The following is a 23,344-nucleotide window of genomic DNA, read 5'->3' on the forward strand; positions in this document are numbered from 1 at the left end:
GGTTTCACCATGTTGGCCAGGCTGGTCTCGAACTCCTGACCTCAAGTGATCCGCCCACCTCAGCCTCCCAAAGTGCTAGAATTATAGGTGTGAACCACCACGCCCGGCCTTTAATTAAACTTTTTATTTGGAGATAATTGCAGATTCACATGCAGTTATAAGAAATAATACACAGAGATCCCATGTGCCTTTACTCAGTTTCCCCCAGTGATAATATCTTGCAAAGTACAGTGTCACAGCCAGATGTTGACACTGATGCAGTCAAGATACAGAACGTTCCGTCACCACAAAGAGCCTCATGCTGCCCTTTCATAGGCATACTCACTTCCCTCCTGCCCCCAGCCTGTCCTTAACCCCTGGTAAGCACTAATCTGTTCTCCATTTCTATAATTTTATCATTTCAAGAATATTCTATAAATAGAATCATATACTATGTAACCTTTTGGGATTGGCTTTTTACTCGGCATAATTCTCTGGAGATTTATCTAGATTATTTTGTGTATTAATATTTAGCTCCTTTATATATTGCTGAGTAGTATTCCAAGGGTTTCAGTGCTTTTATTATTTATTTATTTATTTATTGTTTTTGAGACAGGGTCTTGCTCTGTCACCCAGGCTGCAGTGCAGTGGCCCCATCATGGCTCGCTGCAGCCTTGACCTCCCCGGCTCAAGCGATCCTCCTGCTTCAGCTTCCCAGGTAGCTGGGTCCAAGGGGATGTACCTCCACATCCAGCTAATTTTTTTATATATATAAATTTTTTTTGCAAAGATGGGGTCTTTCTGTATTACCTAGGCTAGACTCGAACTTCTGGGCTCAAGCAATCCTCCCATCTCAGCCTCCTAGAGTGCTGGGATTACAGGCATGAGCCACCATGTCTGGCCATTCATTGCTTTTAATGCAGGGGCTGGATTAGTGGTTTTTAACCTTTGGCCACCCATCCCTTCGGGAGATTCATTAAAAGTTATTAATGCTCTCCCCAGAAACATGCATACATGGAAAGAGGTGACTGTAATTTCAGAGGAGGCTCTGAAGCCAGCCCCACAACAACACGGTGAGAAGGTGATCAAGTCTTGGGCGAACCAGGTGAAGAAGCGGTTAATTCTTTGCAGAGGAAGTTCCTGAAGACTTGGATGGTGTCATGGTGGGTGGGAGGAGGGGTTCTGGTTAGAAACAGCGGGGCAGGCCTAACTCAGCACCCCACACTCCCAGCAAAATCTAGATCTGGTTTGGAGGTCAGTGTGGGTCACTGGCCTCATCAGGAGCTTCCTTTGTGACCTTGAACTGGGCACCGTCTCTTCACTTCCATCATTCCACCTGCACAGGTGTGAGCTTGGAAGTTCTCTCTGCTTAAACTCACTTTGGGTTCTCTCTCTGCCTCCCTAGCGGTTCCTGGCTCAGAGTTTGAGGGGCACAAACGGATTTCTGAACAGCTCCTTCCCAGCAAGACAATCAGCCCGCCCCCAACCCCCGCCACTGCCACTGCCCCTCTGCCCCGTGGACCAACAGAGACCATCCCCAACTTCCTGCTCACCAGGGCAGGGCGAGAGTAAGTTAGACACTTGGATCCTGGGAATTCAAGCTCATCATACGGATGGGAGCATGATGCGATGTGTTAGGGGGTGGAGGTGGAGACCTGCCCAGCTCACACAGGTAGTGGTGGTGGGACCAGGCTCCCAGCTCCCAGCGTTTCTGTGGGACCTCATTGATCCAGACATCGAGGACACTTCTCCAGCCAGTGGAAAATGACCTAAGGATTCACCTTTCTGGTGCTGCAACTTCTCCCCTCTCTCCCTATCATCTCCCTTCCAAGACAAGCCTGTCCTTTCCAGGGGTATCTTTTCTGCAATTTGCCCATTGATTGTATGGACCAAGAAGCTACTGCCTTCTGAGTTTTTCTTTTCTTTTTTTTTTTTTCTGGTTCGTGTGCATTTTTCTACTAAGAACGTTCCACTTCCTTGGCTGAACAGAAATGGTAAAATCGCTTGGTCAGTTCTCTCACATCTCCCCTTAGTTGCTTTTGGCCAATGATCCCTCACATGCCCTTGCTGGAGGGGGTGTCTGTCCCGGGATGCGCTGGGGAGACTGCTCGGCGGTGGCCCAGCCAAGGCTTCTTTGGCTCGAACAGTCATGAGGCTGTCATGTTGCCTACATGCAAAGTTGTATCCAGCTGCTGGCGTTTGGCTTCCTTGTCTGAGTTTAGTAAGTCTACCCCTGCAGACTCCTCTGACATCAGTGGAGGAATTAGAGGCTTGTTTCTGTAGGGTATGCCAGGACTTGGGAATACAATAGTGGACTAGACTCTATCCTAGGCCTCGTAAGGCTTACCATCTTGTAAGATGAACATACAAAGAAACAGGCAGTGGTGCCCCCCCATTGTGATAAGTATGGTGATGGCAGAGGACTAAAGGACCGTGGGAGCATAGGGAAGGAGCATCTAGTCCAGTTAGAGGCTTCAGAGAGGGCTTCCGGGAGGAAGTGGTATCTCAGCAGACATCAGAAGGAAGAGAGATAGAAGAGTATCTTCGGCGGAGGGAATGGCATGTGCAAAGGCCTAGAGGTGAGAGAGTGCCCATCACCTTGGAGTTGCTAAACAGTCGGCCAGATCCTCTAGTGTGAGGGGGTGGGGTGTTGAGCAGTAAAGGAAGAGAGGGGTAGATAGGAGAGACCTATGGGAGATCCTACAGGGCCTGAAGGCCGTGGATAAGGGGAGACGTTCACTGCATGTTCCGTGAGTGCACAAAGGCTGAGAGGACAGGGAAGGGGATTTCAAGCAGGGACGTAGCCTAGGCAGGTTTATGTTTTAGGGTTCTCTGGCCACCAGCAGGGTGAGAACAGAGGCCAAGAGACTGCTGAGAAGGCTGCCTCATCCAGGAGGAGATGATGGGACCTGGGTTCTCGGGGAGGGCCCCTACAGAGGGGAAGAAGGGATTCATTTGGAAAGAGGTATTTTGGAAGTTGGGCCCACGAGACTTGGTAACTGAGTAACTTCAGGGGTGTTCAGGGAAGGAGAGGGTCTAGAGTGACTCAGATTTCTGTCTGGCCAGTCAGGTGGATGCTGATGCCATGTGCAGAGGCAGGGGAGTAACTTTGCAGAGAAAGATGAATGTTAAGTGCCAGTAAGAAACTAAAGCGTTCCATCAGGGAGACTGAGATACCCAAGTGGTTGACTCACGCCCCTGGCCTTGTAAGTATTTAGTGCCTTCTGACTGGGAGCCAGAGCTCTCCCTTTCAGGAGTTAACTGGGGGAGGGGAGATGTCACTCTCCTGTAGCCACCGCCCACCCTTGCCCTCATGGCTTTGCCTCAGAAACACCAGCAAGCGTCTCCCTGGGGATTACCAAGGGAACCTGCTGCCCTCAGACACACACACTCCGCGCTGGGGCACAGCCAGGAAGAGGCCTCCACTGCTTCTGACACACTCGTCTGAGCGCTCATGTCTGCTGGAGGCAGCACCAGGAGACACTCACCCACAAGTCTAGGGGCCACCAGGCAAGAATGGCCCCGATGGGAATTCCCACCCCGGAAGCCAGACCAAGGAATAGATGTTGAGGCTGCATCAGCCTGGAGGGTGGCCTTGCTGAGCCCAGGCTCTAACGCTGCTCTGTGGTTGAGGGGGTCTTGTGGGGAGGGGTGTCTGGGTGGAATTGTCTGCTGCAGTGCCAGCAATGCCCACAAAACGAGACCCTGGAGATGCAGGGACTGATTGCAGAGAAACGCAAACAGGATTTACTCTCTCAATGCTGGTGGCTGGAGGTTGGACTACATCGGGGGTTTCACCAGGATTTACTTCAGCCTTGCAGACAGCCTTGCAGACAGCTTCCAGCTGCCTCAGTCAGCCCTCTTGGTTCAGGTGGTGCTAGGAAGCATCAAGGTGTCACCCTGTCCGCTCTCCACACAGAGCGCTTTATTCTGCTCTGTCTCAAAGCCCAGATCCACCGCAGTACTGTTTCCTGAGTGCCCACGAGGTGCAGGGCCTCAGGGGTTATAAGACAGGAAGCCCGCTTCCTTCTTGTCTGCTGGCAGCTCAATGTCTGTATGGGGAGACGGTGGACAAGCATCTTCTGCCAGGTCTGGAGAGATGGGCTTGCCCGGTGGTAGGGAGAGGAGCTGGGCCTGGACAGAGAGTGAAGGTTGGTATTTTATGGCGGAACTGTAGCTAAGGCCCTCTCTATGCTGCATCCTCATCTCCATCTTGAGAATTTGTCACTGGTGTTTTGAGCAGCTACTCAGACTCCGTGTGTTAGGAAGGGAAAACTTCAAAGAAAGGTTCTGTTTTGTTCACTGAATGCACAGGGACATGAACTCAGAAAGGTGTCAAGTTGTGTAGCAAGAAAAGTGTTGCACAGGAAAGTTCTAGAATCATTTGACAGCAGAGCTAGACCGTGTGCCTGCTGGGAAGGGACAAAGGCTGCCACATCCTGGCATACTCTGGGGTGGCTGCAGGTCTGTTCCTCATGCCTCTGTTCTTTGTTTCTGTCTCCACTTCAACCCCAGCCAGGCCATCCGTGAGCTGCAAGAAGAGGTGTCCCGGCTCCGTCTGCGGCTGGAGGACAGCCTGCACCGGCCACCCCAGGGCAGCCCAGCATGCCCAGCGTCTGTCTTTGACCGCCCCGCCCGGACCCGCGGCCGACCAGCGGACTCCCCAGCCACCTGGGGCTCCCATTATGGCAGGTGGGTGACCTCAAAACTCTCACCTCTGTCCTGGTGGCAGCTACAGAGGATAGTCTTGGCTGGCCTCTGGCTCTCCCCAGACATATGGACTCAGGCACTGCCACATCCCTCTCTCACTCACTCATTCATTCATTCACTGTAGAATTTGTTCACTGTGCAGTATTTGATGCACAAAAGAATATAAACCTTTATGTTAATAATAAAGAATAGGCCGGGCGCAGTGGCTCACGCCTGTAATCCCAGCACTTTGGGAGGCCGAGGCGGGCAGATCACAAGTTCAGGAGTTCGAGACCAGCCTGACCAACATGGTGAAACCCCATCTCTACTAAAAATACAAAAATTAGCCGGGCGTGGTGGTGCGTGCCCATAACCCCAGCTACTCAGGAGGCTGAGGTAGGAGAATTACTTGAACCTGGGAGGCGGAGGTTGCAGTGAGCTGAGATCGTGCCACCTCACTGCAGCCTAGGCAACAGAAAGAGACTGTCTCAAAATAATAATAATAATACTAAAGAATAATACAATGAATATCCCTGGACCCACCACCCAATCAAAGAGTTAGAACACATTGCCAGGATGCCTACCCTCTCACCTACTAATTCGGTGTTGGTTCATTTATGACAATGACATAAAATCAGCTGGCTTCTTTTGAGTGTTTCTATGGGAGGGCACTTGATGAAGGGTTTTATCTGAACATTTTCTCATTTATCTTTTTATAACCCTCTGAGGTAATTGCTCTTATTATCCCCACTTGACAGATGAGGAAACTGAGAGTCAGAGAGGCTCAGAGCCATTTTCTGTGAAACTGACTTCAGACTTCTTTACTCTCTTCCTTCCATCGTGTTAGAAGCATTTCTCCAGGTTGAGCTTCTCACAAATCACCTTTAAAGGCCGCACAAAACCGCATCCAGTGACATCATCTCTCTTTCCTTTTGCTAGTAAATCCACAGAGAGATTGCCTGGTGAGCCTAGAGGTGAAGAGCAGATTGTCCCTGCAGGAAGGCAGCGAGCCCGATCTTCCTCAGTGCCTCGGGAGGTGCCCCGACTGTCCCTGAGTAAGTGACCACCTGCCAAGGCTGATTTCTGGAGGCCACAGTCTGAGTATATTGGCTCAGTGGTCAGAGACCACAGCAACAGCATTCAAGGAAACTTGGAGAAGGGTTTTTGTGCATCTGTTTTAGGATATTACGGTGCTATGCAGCACAGTGCACTTCTAATGTCCTGCACACCTACTGTGTGTAGGGTGTCTGTAAGGACTTTGTAGCTGCCATCTTGCTTAACCTCCACTGCAAGATGGTCATATTATCCACATTTCACAGATAAGGGCGCCGAAGCCCAGTGAGCGCAGGGGACGTGCTAAAGGATCAGGGCTCTGGAGTCAGTAGCCGGGATCAACCGAGCTCCCCTCCACTTGTCCTTGGCCGAGTTGTTTACCTGCTCTGAGCAGTTAAAGGGACAGCTCACCATGTAGTTATAACAATGTCCACCTCGTGGGATTGCTGTGAAGATGCCCAACACGGCACACACACAGCGTCCAGAGTAGCGCTTGGCACGGGAGCAGGGTTCCGGAAATGCCAGCTGTTACTCCTAAGGGGGAGATTGGGGATTAAAACCCAGGCATTTGCCCCAGAGCCTAAACTCATGGTATACACACTCCTTGAGCTGTGTGACCCCCCCCGCCTTGCCCCCTCTGATGTCCCACTTTTTCCACCTCAGGTTCAGAATCTGAGCTGCCCTCCCCGCCACTGTTCTCTGAGAAGAGCAAGACCACCAAGGACAGTCCACAGGCAGCTCGGGATGGAAAGAGAGGGGTGGGCAGTGCTGGATGGCCAGACAGGGTCACCTTCCGGGGCCAGTACACAGGTAGGTCAGGAGGGAGGGCCGGGATAGGTGCAGCCCCTGGCGTCAGGGGGGTCTCCTCTGTTATGAGAAGCCTTTTCCATATACCCAGTGGGCCATTCACATATCATTTTCTATTTGTTCCGTGAGATGAAAACCGGGAAGCATTGCCTCCATGAATCTCGGTGCACTTGTTCATTCATTCATTCATCCATTCATTCAGCAAACACTTTCTGATGTCTCCCCTTTGCCAGGGCCCATGCTGGGTTCTGGGAAGCCTGTTCAGCTGGTCAATCCTAGAGATTCTGATCACCTGCTCTTTTCCGGCTCCGAACGTATAGGGTGGACACTGAATTGGATGTGCCATTTGCACCTGGCTTCCTTCAGGTTCTCATTTCCACAGGGCCCCTGTGTCTCAGGAAGTAGGACCTGGCACAGAGTAAAGACTTGAGATGACACATGGTAGCATTTCAAGTGCTTAACATTAACAAAAAAATATGGATCGGGCGTGGTGGCTCGCACCTCTAATCCCAGCACTTTGGAAGGCCAAGGTGGGAGGACCACCTGAGATCAGTAGTTCAAGACCAGCCTGGCCAATGTGACGAAACCCCGTTTCTACTAAAAATACAAAAAAATTAGCTGGCGTGGTGGCACGTGCCAGTAATCCCAGCTATTTGGGAGGCTGAGGCACAAGAATCGCTTGAACCCAGGAGGCAGAGGTTGCAGTGAGCTGAGATTGTGCCACTGCACTCCAGCCTGGGTGACAGTGAGACTCCATCTGAAATATATATATATATGGTTCTCACCTTCATGAATCTGACTGTGTAGGAGAGAAGATGATAACCAGTAGGTAATTATAGTAAAGGCAGTGTCTCTCACAGACACCTTGCAGAGGAGGGAGGGCTGCTGACCTCAGATTCTGGGGACAAGGCAAGAGGCCAGAGGCACATGTCTGCTCCATGGAGCGTAATGAGGGAGTCGACAGAGGCCAAGGAGTTAGAAGTGAGAGTAGCAGGAGCACCTCCAAGCTCACTGCCCAATCTCTGTGGACTTCCTAGCAAAAGGAAAGAGATGATATCATTGGATGAGGTTTTGTGCAGCCTTTAAAAGTAATCTCAACCCTTAAAAGTGAGCTCAACCTGGAGAAATGCTTCCAACACAATGAGAGGAAGAGAGTGTAGAAGTCAAGATCAAAGACTGTGAAGTCAGTCTCTCAGAAAATGGCTCTGAGCCTCTCTGACCCTCAGATTCCTCATCTGTTGCATTGGGAAAATAAGAGCAATCACCTCAGTGCCACATACACAAAGCCAGAACAGCACAGGAGGGAAATGAGATGATGAGACCTCTCCACAGTGGCTTCAGGTGTCATCCAGAAGAAATTCAGGGATGAGTGAGGAAGCCACAGTCCATCCAGATTTCTAATAACATCAAGTGCTTTACAGCTGCCAGGCACTGGGCGGAGCACGACACGGATATGGCCCCATTCAGTCCTCCCAACAAGCCTGTGAAATGGGCGCTATGTTTATCCCCATGTTACAGCCACTCAGAGCATGAGGAGAAAATGCCACTGACCCGGTGCCTGAGACATTCAGATCCAAACCAGCAAGTCGGGGTGTAGGGAATAGCATCACTTGTTCATTTCTTATTGTTGCTTTGCTTATCATTTCTTCCTGGCCTGCTTTCAAATCCTGACTTAGCCTGGGTGTGTTGGTTGCTACTGGATGTCAGCTGGTTCTAGGATCTGAGATGAAACAGAGTAGGAGTCTGGAAAAAGCTTACAGTAAACAGACACAAAAATGTATGATGATGTATATGTGTGTATGTGTGTCATACTTACATATGTACATATTTTACACGTGTGTGTGCACACTCAACGTATGCACACGTGAGAGAGAGAGACAGAGACTATTAAAACCATCTGGAGGAAGAGGAGATCGTTATTCCAGAATCCCCCTCAATTTTGCGTCCATCCAGAGGGCTGATACTGACAGTTCTGGTTTCTTTCCCCAGGCCACGAATACCATGTTCAGTCCCCTAAGGCGGTCCCAAAAGGCAATGGCACAGTCTCCTGTCCCCACTGCCGGCCCATTAGGACCCAGGATGTGGGTAAGGAATGGTACCTGGAAAACTGGCCCAGGCAGCCGTGGCTGCAGCGTCTTGCCCTCAGGGGAGTGTGTACTTGACAAGATCTGGCCTGCCCTGAACTTAGCAGTGGGTTATAGGGACAGACCAGCAGCACCCAGGATTTTTCTGGGTGTCCTGCCATCACATCTGTTGCTCCAGGTGCTGCTGCCTGAGGCCACCCTCCTTGATTTAAGAAGTTCCCGAAGGGTCCTGATAGGTGGGCTCCAGGCAGCAGGGGGCCTGGCATCAGTGATTATATCTTATTCTTCCCTCCATCCTCCCTTCACCCCTCATACTTTCCCCCAAACCCACAGGGAGGAGTGGCAGAGAGAGCAGCAGTCCGAGAATCCAGGCAATGGGTTCCAGTCCCAGTTCTGCCACTTACTTGCTGTGTGACTTTAGGCCAGTTCCTTGACTTCTCTGTGCCTCAATCACCACATCTATAATCAAAGGATTGGAAAAGATGGTCTCTAGGACTTTTCAAGCAATTGTGATGATAATAACTGATGATAATGAGCTATTTATTAAGTCCCTCTGTATAGAGGGTATCATGTTAAGGGTTTTGCATACATTAATCCTCGCAGTTCTATGAACTAAGTACTGCAGTACTGTTACATCTATTTTATAGGCAAGGACACCAAGGCGCAGAGAGGTTAAGTAACTTGCCCAAGGGCACACAGCTTACAAGTGGTAGAAACAGGATTTGAACCCAGGTCTTTGTGACTCCAGAGTCCCACCTCTTCACTGCTATGCTCTGCCTATGCTAGTGTTAGAGTCCTGACAGGCCTCTCCGTTCATGCATTCATTCATTCATTCACACATCACTTACCCTTATGTGGCCCTGGGCCCTGTCCCCAAGGAACACATGACAAAGCAGAGTGACCAGAGCTGGGGTAAGGGAGCACGAGTGGGGCTGGGGGCTGCCTGACTCTGCCTGGGTGGGTGGGAGGGCTTCCCAGAGGGAGTGGTGGTTTTAGCCGAGGCCTGAAAGAGAAACACATCAGCCTTGGAACTCACCCAGGTGTGGCATTGGGGATCTGAGTGGGAAGAGAACAATGGCTCCCTCTCTCCGCCTGCTCCCTTTTGCCTCTACTGACCCCCCTGATTCCCTGGGGGACTGTTCTGGGTCACTCTCTCGTGGAGAATGGGTCTGTTTCACTGGGGGTGGGGGATGGGGGGTGGGCTGCATTTGGGAGAGCCCGGGCTTAGGATCCAAGGACCACTGCTTCCCAGCTCTGAGGCCTTGGCCAATTATTTGACGTCTTGGAGCCTTAATTTCCCCATCTGTAAAGTGGGGGAGTGAGGACAGTGGCTAGCCCAGTGGCTTGTTGGATTTGATAAAATAATGCAAGAAGGCTCTTAGCAGAGGGCCTGGCTCATTAAATGCTTGCTCTCACTGTCATGGTTGTTGTCAGTGTCATCACCCAGACGGAGGCGGCTTGTCTCCTCTGCAGTGGGTCCCGAGGAGAGCTCAGTGCTGCAGAAGGCCCGTGTGGGGGCTCCCGATCTGATGATTTAGACGTAATCCTCCCCTGACATCTCTTCCTCCTCTTCTAGGTGGTGCTGCCACAGGGGACCCACTGGGACCGCCTCCCGCTGATACCCTTCAGTGTCCCCTGTGTGGTCGAGTTGGTTCTCCCCCAGAGGCAGATGGTCCAGGCTCAGCCACCTCTGGTAGGGACAAACACTACTTCTTGTCTTAGCCAGGCCCTCAGCTCTCCTTGACCAGGGTTATTAGACCTGCGTGAGTTTAACTGGGGCAGCTGTTCTCCCAGTCTGGGACAGAGCAACCGGGGCAGAGGATTTGTTTCCCAAAGAGAGACCTGCCCAGCATGGAGTCTTACAGGGTAGGGCCTGTCCAGCTCTCATAGGGGAAGGGCTGGGTGGACCCTCCATCCATGGCTGGATCTGCCCAAGTGGTCAGACTCTGTCTCTGTGCTGTTCCCTCCCTGATAGGGGCAGAGAAGGCCACCAAGAGGAGAAAAGCACCTTCAACTCCCAGCCCCAAGCAGAGGAGCAAGCAGGCGGGGTCGTCGCCACGCCCGCCCCCCGGACTGTGGTATCTGGCGACAGCGCCCCCAGCACCAGCCCCTCCGGCCTTTGCCTACATCTCCTCGGTTCCCATCATGCCTTATCCACCTGCCGCTGTGTAAGAGCCTTTCATTCTGACTTTCCCAGCCTCTTTGTGTAGATCACTGAATATGTTAGCATTCAGACCTGTGTGGGGCAGCTGAGATGCAGTGTACTCCTCCTGTGTTTTATCCCTGCGTGGATAACTTTCAGTAGGAGCCCAGCACTCATGTAGTCACTCAACAAAGCCAACACTCAAATAGTCACTCAACAAACCCACGTACCAAGGAGAGTGCTCGGCCCTGGGACCCAGCAGTGAAGGGGGCTAGCAAGAGGGCCCTGCCCTCTGGGAGCTTATAACTTTGTGGAGACTGAGAATCCTCACCATCTTCCATTTTCCTTATGGGTTTTCTCAGCAAGTAAGTGATGAGCACTGGGGTTCTTAAAAATATAGACTTTATTTTTTAGGACAGTTTTAGATTTATAGGGAAATAGAGCAGATAGTCGAGAGAGATTCCCACGATCCTCCTCACTCCCGCACACAGTTTCCCCTATTATGAATATCTTACGTTAATCTGGCACACTGGCCACATCAGTGAAGCAATGTCCACACATTGTTGGTAACTGAGGTCCATAGTTTCTTCAGGCCGTTTTCCTCCAAAGTCCTTTCTCTATTCCTGAATCCCATCCATGATCCCACACGGTGTGCGATTGTCATGCCTCCTTAGGCTCCCCTCAGCTGTGACAGTTTCTCAGACGTTCTTGTTTTTGATGACCTGGACTTCTTTGAGGAGTCCTGATCGGATATATTATAGGACTTTTTGCACAGATTCTGGGTATAACATCAGTCAAGCCAGGAGAGGCAGGGCAGCTAAGACAGAAGTGCCGTGGGTTTGGAGTTGGCCAGAGCTACGGTGGAGTCCCATCTACCCCCTAGTAGTACTGTGGCCTTGGCAAACGAACTTCCTCTCAGAGCCTCAGCTTCCTCATCTGTTAAATGGGGGAAGAGTCTCAACCACGTACTTAATCCTGTGCGTGAGGATAAAGTGTGGCACATGGCAGGAACCCAATGAGATGTATGTGGAGTTTATGGTGCCGTGTGGGCACGTGCTCACTGCTGAGCAAACAGTAGCTTCGCCATCACAGAGAATGTTGCTGTTGCTCAGTGTTGTCACTAGTAGGAAGAAAAAGGAGTAAAAGTGAGTTCAACATGATAGGAGTGTGCAGGGCACAAAAGCCCAGTCCCCAGAAGTAGGAAACCTGTCTCGTCTCAGCTGTCAGCAGCTACTTCTCTGCCTGCTTCCCCTGCTGTGAAATGAGTCGATTGGGACTGGGTATCTTCAGTGGCTGTGTTGCCAGAAGCCTGGGTGTGTGGGCAGTGAGGGCCTGAGTCGCTGTGAGGGCTGGTGTTCGGTGGAGCAGGGGTGCAAGGCACCATCCAACCCTGGTCCTCTATTCGGGAACCAGGCCTATAAGTGTGCTTTAAAAAATTCTTTATTTGTATGTATTTTCTGAGGAAGGGTCTGGCTTTGTCAACCAGGCTGGAGTGCAGTGGCGCCATCTCGGCTCACTACAACCCCCACCTCCGAGATTCAAGCTATTCTCATGCCTCCCCCTCTCAAGTAGCTGGGACTACAGGAGTGCGCCACCACACCCGGCTAATTTTTTTGGTATTTTTGGTAGAGACTGGTTTTCACCATGTTGGCCGGCTGATCTTGACCTCCTGGCCTCAGGTGATCTGCCCGCCTTGGCCTCCCAAAGCACTGGCATTACAAGTGTGAGCCACCGCGCCCGGTCTGTAAATTTGCTTTCTTGCTGCCCTCTCAGCTGAGTCTGTGCAAGTCGTTAAGGAATCTTCCGCTCCAGCAAAGATGAGAACCAATGTTGCATGCTGAGACCTCCAGCAGACACGGTGAAAGCGCCTGCTAGTGTTTCAACTCATTAGTCGGGAAAGGTTTTGCCCGGAATTTGGTGACCCCACGGTAGCCATGGAGTCTTTACTTCTCCTGAGGCCCCGTTCCACGTTCTTCCAGGCTCAGGCCTGTGGGCAGAACTCACTAGGTTGCTGTTTCCAAGTCAGGATGGGTGGGTTATACCTATGCCTCAGTTTCCTTCTCCGCGAAATGGGTTGTTACGGTGAGGATTGAATGAAGTAATGCATGGAGAGCCCATAGTACATAGAAGTTGGCCAATAATGATGGTGCTTCTAATGCTGCTAGAATTTGCGCTGGTGACACCCTGAAGTTTCTTCAGCTGCTTGCTAGTCAGCAGGACTGAACGGCCGGTGGTTGAGACCAGTGTAGTTTGGAAAGTGGAGTGGGCCTGTGCTGCCCCCTGCTGGGCAGCCGCCCCATAGCCCCTGCAGCCGAGGCTTTGCAGCCCAGAGGGACTTTTTCAGCGTTGGCCCTAGGGAGAGTTTTGGGTAACTTTCAGGCCAAGTTGGTCATCAAATTAACAGGAGGTGGGGTGTGTGAAAACCCAGCCCAGACAGTCCCTACTTTTACAATGGTTCGATTTATGATTTTTCGACGTTACAGCGGGTTTATAGGGGCATACCCCCATCGTAATTTGAGGAGCCTCTGTAGTTACTTACACCAGACAGTCCCTAGAGGAGGGAGGGCAGGCTGCTGTTTATGGGATCCAAGAAGCCCGTTCATTCAGTTCAGATTATTTTATCAGCATCTGCTGCTTGCCAGTTAGCACACATTAGATACGTGAGGAGAGTCGGGCCTAGGTGTGAACCCATGGCTGCCCCTTCCAGCTGTCTGGCCCTGGGTCTTAGGAGCTCACGTTCATGGAGCACTTACCGGAGCCAGGCAGTGCCAGGCTTTTTACCCGGATTTTCCATCAGCTGTAAGCTGAGAGGTTGCTAACTGTGGTCGTTTTAGGTGGGAAAACAGAGGCCTTGCAAAGTGACTTAGGCAGTGCCAGGCTTTTTACCTGAATTTTCCATTGGCTCTAAGCTGAGAGGTTGCTAACTGTGGTTGTTTTAGGTGGGAAAACAGAGGCCTTGCAAAGTGACTTAGCTTGTCCAGAGAGTCCCATGGCTAGCACAACAGAATGACCGGGATTTGGGGCAGGACTCCAGGGCCTGAGCTGCTAAGGCCAGCTCATTCTACTGCCTCCTGCATCACTTAGCTTCTCTGAGCTCCACTTTGCTCATCTGTAAAATAAAGATAAAGGCACCAACTGGTACATGGGTACCAAAGATGAGGATGCCAGCCCTGGGCTAGGCACTGGGTTTAACTGTTGGAGGAACTGCCAGACTGTTTTCCACAGTGGCACCACTGTTTGCATTCCCACCAGCAGTGCTGAGGGTTCCATTTTCTCCACATCCTTGTCAACACTTGTTGCTATCTGTCCTTTTTGATGTTAGCTAGCTTAGGGGGTGCACAGTGGTTTCACTTTGCATTTCCTGATGGCTAAGGATGTGCATCTTTTCATGTATGTATTGTCCACTTGAGTATCTCCTTTGGAGAGATGTCTGTTTGGATCATCTGTTTTTACACACTGTATAATAATGCAAGTTAGAAAGTGGGGGCTCAGGAATAAAGCCAGAGTTTCCAGTGTGCCAAACAAGATGCCAATGAATGACTCTGCTACATCCTCCTAAACTTATTCCTGATTTAGGCCCATGCTTCTTTATCTCCCTCCTCTACCACACATACCCTTTATTCAACAGTGCTGAGGCCACACCCCCCTCTTGGCCACTGCTGGTTTCCTTGAACCCTAAACTTAGTGGCCCTGATGGATGCCATTGTCACCTCTTAGGGAAATCCGTGCTTCATCTCAATGGGCTTCTCAGCCCATTCCCGCAGCACTTTTAAACAGCACCTCACATTCCTGTAGGACTGGGCTAGGAAGGATGCCCTTCTACCCACTTCCCAGGACATGGGGCCAGACCCTCCCACTCCTGCAGAATCCCTATTATTATTATTGTTATTAATTATTGCCTTTATCCAGCACCCCATGCTTGGCAAATGGAACCCCCAGATATTCTCCAATGAGGGGGTTTTGCTGTCAGGCCTGGAGTGATTCTGGCCTTCCCAACATCCAGCTCCAAGAAAGTTGCAGGAGTCCATGTTTTCTTGTCCCACTGTAACTCCAGAGCCTGGCACACTGGCTGGCATGTACTAGATGGGCAGTAAATCACATGAACAGGTAGATTGAACTTCCTGTCCTTGAACACCTGTTCTGGGTCAGACACTCGTGTTGTTATCTTCCTTCATCTTTCTAAGAAATCCCTGGATGTGTGCTCATTACTCTCATTTTAGAGGTAAAGAAATTGAGACCCAGAGAGTCGGAGCCAGTGGCCCAGCTGGGATTTAGCAGGGGGTTAACCCCACACGCGGTGCTCCTTGGCTTGTCCCCAGCCCTCCCTGTGTGTAACGAGCCCACTCACTTCTCTCCTCAGGTACTATGCGCCCGCAGGACCTACCTCAGCCCAACCAGCCGCCGAGTGGCCCCCCACAGCCTCTCCCCCACCAGCCCGGAGACACCGGCACTCCATCCAGCTCGACCTGGGTGACCTAGAGGAGCTCAACAAGGCCCTGAGCCGGGCCGTGCAGGCTGCTGAGAGCGTCCGCTCCACCACCAGGCAGATGAGAAGCTCACTATCGGCCGACCTGCGCCAGGCTCACAGCCTGCGGGGCTCCTGCCTCTTCTGACTTCACTGGGGGCCCAGAGACAGATGAGTGGGCGGGTGAGCAGGTGGCCTGCCAGGCCAGGAGTGGGCTGGAGCTGCTGAGGCCCAGAAAGCCCGCATGGTTCCTCACCAGGAGGGTCTCCCTCCAGCACGGGCCCCACCTGCTCAGTCCCTGTGCTTTCCAAGTGGAGGGGGTGTCAGTTCGGTCACCAAGAGAAGCGACTTCCCAGGAGCACCAGTCCCCTCACAGAGGTGCTGTGAGCGAGGCCTCCTTCGGCCCAGGCGGAGCCTCGGGCAGTCTCTCCTGGTCCTGCATGTGTCCACCTCCCGCTAATAATAGGTATTTTGTATACAGATGGACAGATATTTTTTTAAACAGGGGAGTTTTCCTGATCTTGGTTCCTCCTTAGGGGGCCAGACAAGAAAGGAAAGGCCTACGGTTTCTGGAGCAACCCTGTCCCCCACCTGCGACCAGTCACTCTGGGGCAAGCATCTCTGGGAAGGGCACAGCCGGAGACCTTTCTCCTAGTGACTGGCAGTCAGCGGGGCATTTTAGGATGTCAGGGCCCCAGGGTGACACGTGTCCAGCTTCTCTATGGCAGCAGAGGCCTTTCCCACAGACCTGCTGGGGTGGAGACAAGCTACAAAGTGCCCAGGATGCCATCCACCGCGGTCCCCTTCAGTACCTCACACATGGTCCCCAGCTTCTCCTAGGATCCCAGTGGCATTTATCAGTGGCCAGCTACCTGCCAGGCCCGGGCTGGGGCACGGTCTGTGGCCACGAGGCCAGGCCGCCTCCCGCACCCCCACCCCGTGGCAGCGCATACCTCTGCATTTCTGGAATGTGTGTGCATCAATGATGTTTGTATATTTGAGGCATTTAAAAATCTATTTTCGTTACAAGGGCAAATGAAGAATGAATATTGATCTTAAAAAAAGAAAAGAAGACAAAAAAAAAAAAATACCCAAAGCCATCCATGTCTCTGCTGTGTGTCATTAAACTTTTGCCTTCTAAAGTCAAGTTTATGGGGTGGAAAATTTGAAGCCCAGACAAGCCCTTTCCCAGGGGAGCTGTTGGGTGCTCTGCCTGCCTCCCTCTGGTGGCTTCTGTTTCTCCAGTTTTCCCCCTTTGCCTATCTCAGAACCACAAATCTTTCAACTGCAGAGGGCTTTGACGTGGGGCTACCTAACCAAGTCCCTTTTGACTGAGGCCGGAGATGTAAGCGAGGCACACAGCAAGTTGCTGTCTACAAGAGCATGCACCTGGACACTCCAGTGCTCCTTTCTCTCTCTCTTTCTTTTTTTTAATTTTTTTTTTATTTTTTTGAGACGGAGTTTCACTCTGGTTGCCCAGGCTGGCGTACAGTGGCGGAATCTCAGCTCACTGCAACCTCTGCCTCCTGGGTTCAAGCGATTCTCTTGCCTCAGCTTCCTGAGTAGCTGGGATTACAGGCATGCACCACCACGTCCGGCTAATTTTGTATTTTTAGTAGAGACAGGGTTTCTCCATGTTGGTCAGGCTGATCTTGAACTCCCAACCTCAGGTCATCTGCCCACCTCAGCCTCCCAAAGTGCTGGGATTACAGGCGTGAGCCGCGGTGCCCGGACTTCCAGTGCTCCTTTCAATAGCGAACAGCAGCTGCCATTTAGGGAGCAGCTGCTGGACCCTGATCCCTGTGCTAAGCCCTGGGCATGTCCTGCTTCACACAGTCCATGCGCTAACCCTCCAGACCCTCACTCTGCCCCGCTTTTACTGATGAGAGTGAGGTTCCACTGGGCCATCTGCCCAAACTGGTTTGGGAGAGAGCCTGTGTTTGAACTCATTAGTTTGACTCCAAAGTCCACATTCTTTGTTGTGTGTTTTTTGCTTCCTGTACCTCCATGATTCTTTTTCTCTTGACCTCCTGTTTCTTCTTCATGTGGCTTTTTCTTCTACCTTCCCCACTTCTCGTCTCCCTTGCTTCTCCCTGCCCTGCCCACCACGACTCATTTCTGTTTTAATTTTCAGCAGATCCTCCTCAGTAGGGTTTAAAATGGTGTCTCACTAATAGTAAAACTGAAATGGAAAAACTTCTTGTAGGTGTTGAGCCTTCAGTTCCAGGCCATTGTGGGGCCCCGGAGGCTGTTCTGTCCCCTTGCCCTCTGAGGACATCAGGTCGGTGTCCCCAGCCTCCGTGCTGTGGGCACAGCAGTGGTTTGAGTGCTGAGCAAAGGGTGCCATAGTCTTGGCCCTGTGGAGCTTGGCTGTTAGGATAGGAGGTACAAAGGGGAGTGGTGCCTGAGGACACAGGACTAGACCCCGGGGCATCAGGGACTCAGGCTCATGGTCCTGTCACCTGGGATGGTGTAGACAGCTGCACACATGGAATTACTCAAACAACTCAGGCCCAATTTTTCTGCCACAGGAGGGGTGCTGCTTCCCTCATGTAACAAGAGGCTGTCAATCACGATCACCCAGGTCTGGGTGAGACCGGCCCTTCGAGGCTTGTACCACTGAGTGAGCCATGCCTCCAGCTTGGCTCCACCTCATGGCTCCATATTTGCAACATGTCAGCTGATTTTCAGGGACCAGCCTCACCCTTATGTGTTGTCTCCTTCTTCTGTGTCTCCCAGGTGAGCACCCTGAGGACATGTCCATGGAGACACCCAGCCCCTCTGGCCTGGGCCCCAAGCCCTCTGCATCACCCCAGCCCTTCCCTGGCCCAGGCAACTACCTCTTGCATGGATGCCCACAGCAGCCTTCACTCAGGCCTTCCTGCCTGCAGCCTTGACCCCCAACATGCCTCCCCACATGGCCATGGTAATACTGGAATAAGGTCCTTGTGATGGGCACCACATGCCTGAACTCTCCCCACCTGATCCACCTTGTATTAGTCTGTTCTCACATTGCTATAAAGAAATACCTGAGACTTGGTAGTTTATTTTAAAAAGAGGCTTAATTGACTCACAGTTCTGCAGGCTTAACAGGAAGCATGGCTGGGAGGCCTCAGGAAACTTACAATCATGGTGGAAGGCAAAGAGGAAGCAAGTCCCTTTTTCACAAGACAGCAGGAGAGAGAGAGCGAAGGGGGAGGTGCTACACACTTTTCAACAACCAGATCTCCTGAGAAACAGCACTCAGGGGATGGGGCTAAACCATTAGAAGCCACTCCCATGATGTAATCACCTCCCACCAGGACCCACCTCCAACACATGGGGCTGAAAATTCCATGTGAGATTTGGGGTGGGGACACAGAGCCAAACCATTTCACACCTCCACTCCTGTTCCGAGTCTTGTGCCTCAAGGTTACTCGAATGCATCCTCTCATTTCCTTGCTTGCAGCAGAAACAGAAAGGGTTTCTTTTTTTTTTTTTTTAATGAGTAGTTGAAGTTTTATTACAATCTTGCTAGTAGGAGGAAGGCCTTACCCTAGTCTCAGTTTAGAAATTCACATTTGTTTGCTTGTATTATTTTAAGTGGACACATAATGTACGTATTTATGGGGAACGGTGTGATATTGAATGTTCCCAACACAAAGAAATGGTAAACATTTGAGGTGGTGGAAATGAAATGTTCATGACCCTGATTTGATCATCACACATTGTACACAGGAGCAGCAGGTTGTGTTATGCTCCTCACCTTTCTCGACTGGTTCATGTGCCCCTTCCAGGAGGCCTTCCCAGACGTCTGCAGAAGCCAGCGTCTTCCCACAGTGCCGGGTTCCCACAGCACTCGGTGCCTGTCATCATCCATCCTGGCACATGTGAGGCTCTTCCCACCAGGGACAGTGTCTTATCCAGTGCCCGGCCAGGGTTCAACTCAGGGCAGGCTTCAGAATGAATGAATGAAGAAGTGACTAACAACCTAGCTGTTCCAAACACAGAAGCTTTATTGATGCAAATGAGGGAAAAAGCTGAGGTACATATGTCAGGTTGGAGGGGCAGGATGGCCCCCAAGTCTCTGTCCTGATCCAAGGCTGTGTCCTTCTAGGATTCCCCCTCCTCCTGTTTCTTCTCCTCCTCGTGCTGCCTCTCCCCCTCCTCCTGTTTCTTCTCCTTCTCGTGCTGCCTCTCCAGTGGCTCACACTTATCCTAGAAGGCAGCGGGCAGTTGGGGTGAGGGGGAAGCAGAGGGACAGGGAAAGGATGGGAGGCCTTCCAGGGAGAGGGCAGAATGCGCTCTGGCCTGTGGAACCAGTTCAACCAGGGCTCCAACCCTGGCACTGCCACTTCCAAGCTGGGTGATCTTTGGCAGGTCGTTTCTGTCTCTGAGCCTCAGCTTATTTGCCTCTGAAATGGGAGCTCAGACCCTTAAGAACCACAGACGTTTACTGAGCACTTAGGACCTGCCGGGCCCTTATGCTGCAGCTTCTGAATTCCTCACCACCGCCACTACTATGCAGATGATGTAACTGAGGCTCAGGATGGCCGTGGGACCCATTCGAGGCTCCCTAGCCGGACAGTGCGGGAACCAGGCTGTGCATCAGGTGAGCTGACTGCAGTGGTTCTGTTCATATGCCCTCTCCCAGGATCCTGGGGCTGGGGCTGGGGCTGGGGCACTAGTTCACACCACTGGTGGTCATTTCTGGTGGCAAATGGATGGAATTGTTTTTCTTTGAATAGTCATGAAAATGCTGCATGTATGTATTTTAAAAATGGGAACGAGCTCATCGGCGCTGTGACTTCACAGATATTAGGGCACGGGCCACTCCAAGACAAGTCTTCCGAAAACAGGTTTAAAGAAAAGTGTTAAGGAGCTCACGATACAGTAATTCTCATTTGGAGCAAAAATCGGGATGGTGACTGTGGCCGTGCTGCAGTGTGGGTGACATTGAAAACCATGGTATCAATTCCCCACTGCACGGGTATTAAAAATGAGCAGGGAGTGGAGGTGAGATGAAAGCCTGGGGTTTGGGAGGCTTTTGTAGGTGGTAACTCCCCGCACTGCATCCTCTCCAGTTGTCAATCCCCCAACTCCTTGGCTCACGCTGTTCCCTCCTGTTAGCTTTGAGGTCCACCCTGGTTTCACAGGGACTTCTCCCTCCAGGACTCTCATCCACCACCCCTGGGCCTCGGTAGAGCTTAGCTGTCCCTACAGTGAGGCAGCTGCCTAAAGGCAGAAGAGCTGCGTAGCTGTGCAGCCTTGCCTGGCAGCTCTCCCGCTCTGGGCCTCTGGGGCTGCCCAAGTTGGGCCATGGACAAGGCGGGCACTGCCCAATCCCTTGCGTTTACCTTTTTCTGATCGGTGTACACGACGTCTGACCTGGGAATGCGCAAGCAGTCGAGAGCTTCGTAGAACTCACCCAGTTGCTCCTCGGTCGTCTCTGGCTTGTCAGCTGCAGGGGGAGCAAGGAGACTGACTGGGGATATGATGGGGTCTGGGCGAGAGGCCAGGGAGGGCTGGGGTTCTGGGGGCCGAGCCCCAGGGGTGGGTGAATGGGGCGTGAGGCCTGAGTGGGGCATGAGCTTGGGACTGCGAAGCATGCCTACCATAGACAGACACCCCCCAATTCTTCTCATCGTTCACTTCGAAAGCCAGCATGAAGGTCTTCATGTCCCTGAGGATCAGCAGGTGAGCGAAATGCTCTTGGCCTCCCTCTGGAAGGGAAAAAGAGCCTCTGGGTGAGAACATGGTGCCTGTCCTACAGGTGAGGTACCTAGGTGTGTCCAGGACCACACAGCCCATCAGTGAAGGCCCGGGGCTTCTTTGGACCACCGTGTGCCCAGTCCATGCTGCATGCCCGGCTCCACGCCAAGCACGTTTTGTACATGGGATCTCAGGAGCCTCACACAGACCATGGCTGTCAGGGCCTTTCTCCCCATTTTACAGATGAGGAAAATGAGGCCCAGAGAGGAGGCTTGGGCTGCTAAATGGTGTCAGTTCAGCTCCACCAGCTCCCTGCTATGCGCCATCTCTGGGGTGATGGGGGACATAGTTGAAGGCACCACCTCTCCAACATACAGGCTTCCACCCTTGGTTTCCAAAGGATCTTAAAGAGGGCATGAGAGAGAGGCAGGTCTGAAGCCAGCCTGGAGTTCCAATTCTAGTTCTAATTATAAGCTGTGTGACCTCCGGGAAACTATTTGAGGTCTCTGTTCTTCTGTTTCCTCATCTGATTCTCGTACTGTCCTGTTAGAGTTGTTTCTGAGGACGTTGTAAGAGCTCAAAAAATGTTAGTGGTTATTTCTCTGTGCCCAAAGCCTCCAGGGCTCTATATCCAGCCCCCACCTTATGCTGGCCTGCCCTGTTCCCATGGTGAACCCTCCCGCCTGAGGACTGGCCCTCACCGTATTTGGAGATGGTCCCATTTTCCCGCTGGACATTCAGGTAGCTGGTATTATAGATGCACTGGTTCTGTCTAAAGCCAAACAGAAGGCAGGAGGAAAACAGGAAGATTATTGAGAAGTGGCCAATCGCCCATCACAGTCCAGGGGCAAGAGTCCGGTGGAGATTAAAGCCAGCCCTCCCGGTTCCACCCATGGGAAGGCCAAGGCCAGGAAGAGGGTCTTCCAGCCAGAAGCTGAGATGGGGGTGTGTTGGAATGGGGGCTCTCACCGGGTCTGGTACTCTCTGAGAAAGATCGTGTCCTCTGTCTTGTTGGGGGTAAAGTAAAAGAAGGTTGCTTGGATCTCGTGAATCGACTTATTGTACTCCTCGTTTCGAAAGGCCGATGCAATATAAAACCACTTGCCAGAGATCTGGGGACAAGGTGGAAGCTGGTGATGGCGGCTTGATGCTGAATCTTTGACTGTCAGCCGGGAAGAGACTCAGGCAGATCTCTCCCTGATTTTGCAAATGGGGAGATGAGGCCCCTGATGGGCAGTGGACATGCAGGAGCTCTCCCCGAAGATCAGTCATTGTCCCCCAGGCAGCCCCTCCAGCCCCAGCACAGAACCGTACTCTGTGAAGGACTCTGCAGTGAGGCTTCTGAGTTTGGAAGCAGTCAGGGGGTGCCTCCAGAGTCCCCTGGGCTGGTGAGAATTTCACCCAGGGACCCAGAAGAGAAAAGGGCAGAGCCAGGAGCGGGGGGCAGACCACAACCAGCAGGGAAAGGGAAGCCCAGAGAAGGGAGGTAGCTGCCCATGTGCTCAGGGCAGGGCTAGCCCGGGCACTCACCCGGTCCAGGGTGGCGTTGGTGATGGGCACCGGTACTAGGTTGGCACACAATGGAATCTGGGCTTCCAGCAGAGGTAGGAGGCTCAGGACTGTAAGAACCCAGGACAGAGCCATACTGAGATCAGGAGGTACCTGGAGCCAGGCAGTGCTGGTGGCTGCAGGGTGTGCAGTCACCTTTATAATAAACTGTGGGCGGTCACCTGGAGCCCAGCAAAAGTTTGCTTTGTGTCTGTGACACAATCCTGCCAGCACTTGGGAAATGCCTTGCACAAAAACCTTCCGCCAAAGGCCAGCTGAGGGTACTGCCTCCAAACCCAGGTCTAATTTGAGTTCCTGACATGGAGAGGTTACAAAAGCCCTAGAGTATGGCTGCCCAAGGCCAAGGTGGGTGCAGGGCTGCAGCAACATTAGTAAACGTGTGAGCCCACAGATTTCCATGGAGAGGGCTCCTGCCAGTAATCTCACGTCTTCATTCAATTCCCATCCCTCTGAGTGCCAAGACTTACTTCAGTGCGACCCCGCCACAAACCTAATGATGAAGCCACCTTTGAGAGTCCCCAGGCTGGCATGGGAAGTGTGTTGTGGTGGGGAGAGTTGGGGTGAGGGATGCCAGGTGAAGGCAAGCATGGCTTCAGTTCCACTGAGTGTGGCAACAGCTGTGTCAGAGCCAAAGTTCAGTGGGGCCCCAACCCAGCCCGGGACACAGGCACATTTCCGAAAAGGGACATGCAAGTCGAATGTCTATTTCCAGTAAATACACTACTCGACAGGAAATTATCTCCCTGTTTTCCCCCATTCCCTGCCATCTGAGCAGGCAGCTTGCTTCTCTTTCACCAATACGCCCCTGATCCTAGAGCCGTGCCCAGTACTTCAAGGGCACTTGGTATATACTGTGGAACGAGT

The 23,344-nt window shown here is 52.0% G+C and overlaps 2 protein-coding genes across 9 annotated transcripts in view; one reads left to right on the forward strand and one right to left on the reverse strand.

Annotated features, from left to right (window-relative positions):
• The window catches only part of AKNA (AT-hook transcription factor), a 60,909-nt gene extending 44,589 nt beyond the window's left edge, over positions 1-16,320 (forward strand). For all 7 annotated transcript variants that reach the window (XM_077968226.1, XM_028834921.2, XM_077968227.1 and 4 more), the window contains 8 exons: positions 1,385-1,547; positions 4,495-4,671; positions 5,608-5,723; positions 6,385-6,531; positions 8,518-8,613; positions 10,189-10,305; positions 10,588-10,780; positions 15,116-16,320. In XM_077968226.1, the coding sequence (XP_077824352.1) occupies positions 1,385-1,547; positions 4,495-4,671; positions 5,608-5,723; positions 6,385-6,531; positions 8,518-8,613; positions 10,189-10,305; positions 10,588-10,780; positions 15,116-15,368 (1,262 nt within the window). In that variant the 3' untranslated portion in view covers positions 15,369-16,320. The remainder of the gene's footprint in view (positions 1-1,384; positions 1,548-4,494; positions 4,672-5,607; positions 5,724-6,384; positions 6,532-8,517; positions 8,614-10,188; positions 10,306-10,587; positions 10,781-15,115) is intronic.
• A 2,363-nt stretch (positions 16,321-18,683) lies between these two features.
• On the reverse strand, positions 18,684-22,755 carry ORM1 (orosomucoid 1). Of its 2 annotated transcripts, none has more exons than XM_028834922.2 (6): positions 22,442-22,740; positions 21,881-22,023; positions 21,613-21,683; positions 20,815-20,922; positions 20,557-20,660; positions 18,684-19,155 (listed from the first exon to the last, which is right to left on the reverse strand). In XM_028834922.2, exons 1-6 carry the CDS (start codon positions 22,553-22,555, stop codon positions 19,141-19,143), a joined length of 555 nt encoding a protein of 184 aa, XP_028690755.1. In that variant the 5' UTR covers positions 22,556-22,740; the 3' UTR covers positions 18,684-19,140. The 2 variants fall into 2 exon arrangements, with proteins under 2 accessions (XP_028690755.1, XP_014972494.1); XM_015117008.3 differs by lacking the exon at positions 18,684-19,155 and adding an exon at positions 19,194-19,417 and having other exon boundaries at positions 22,442-22,755.
• Positions 22,756-23,344: the final 589 nt, after the last annotated feature.

Source organism: Macaca mulatta, chromosome 15, assembly GCF_049350105.2.
Source record: "Macaca mulatta isolate MMU2019108-1 chromosome 15, T2T-MMU8v2.0, whole genome shotgun sequence".
NCBI lineage: Eukaryota > Metazoa > Chordata > Mammalia > Primates > Cercopithecidae > Macaca > Macaca mulatta.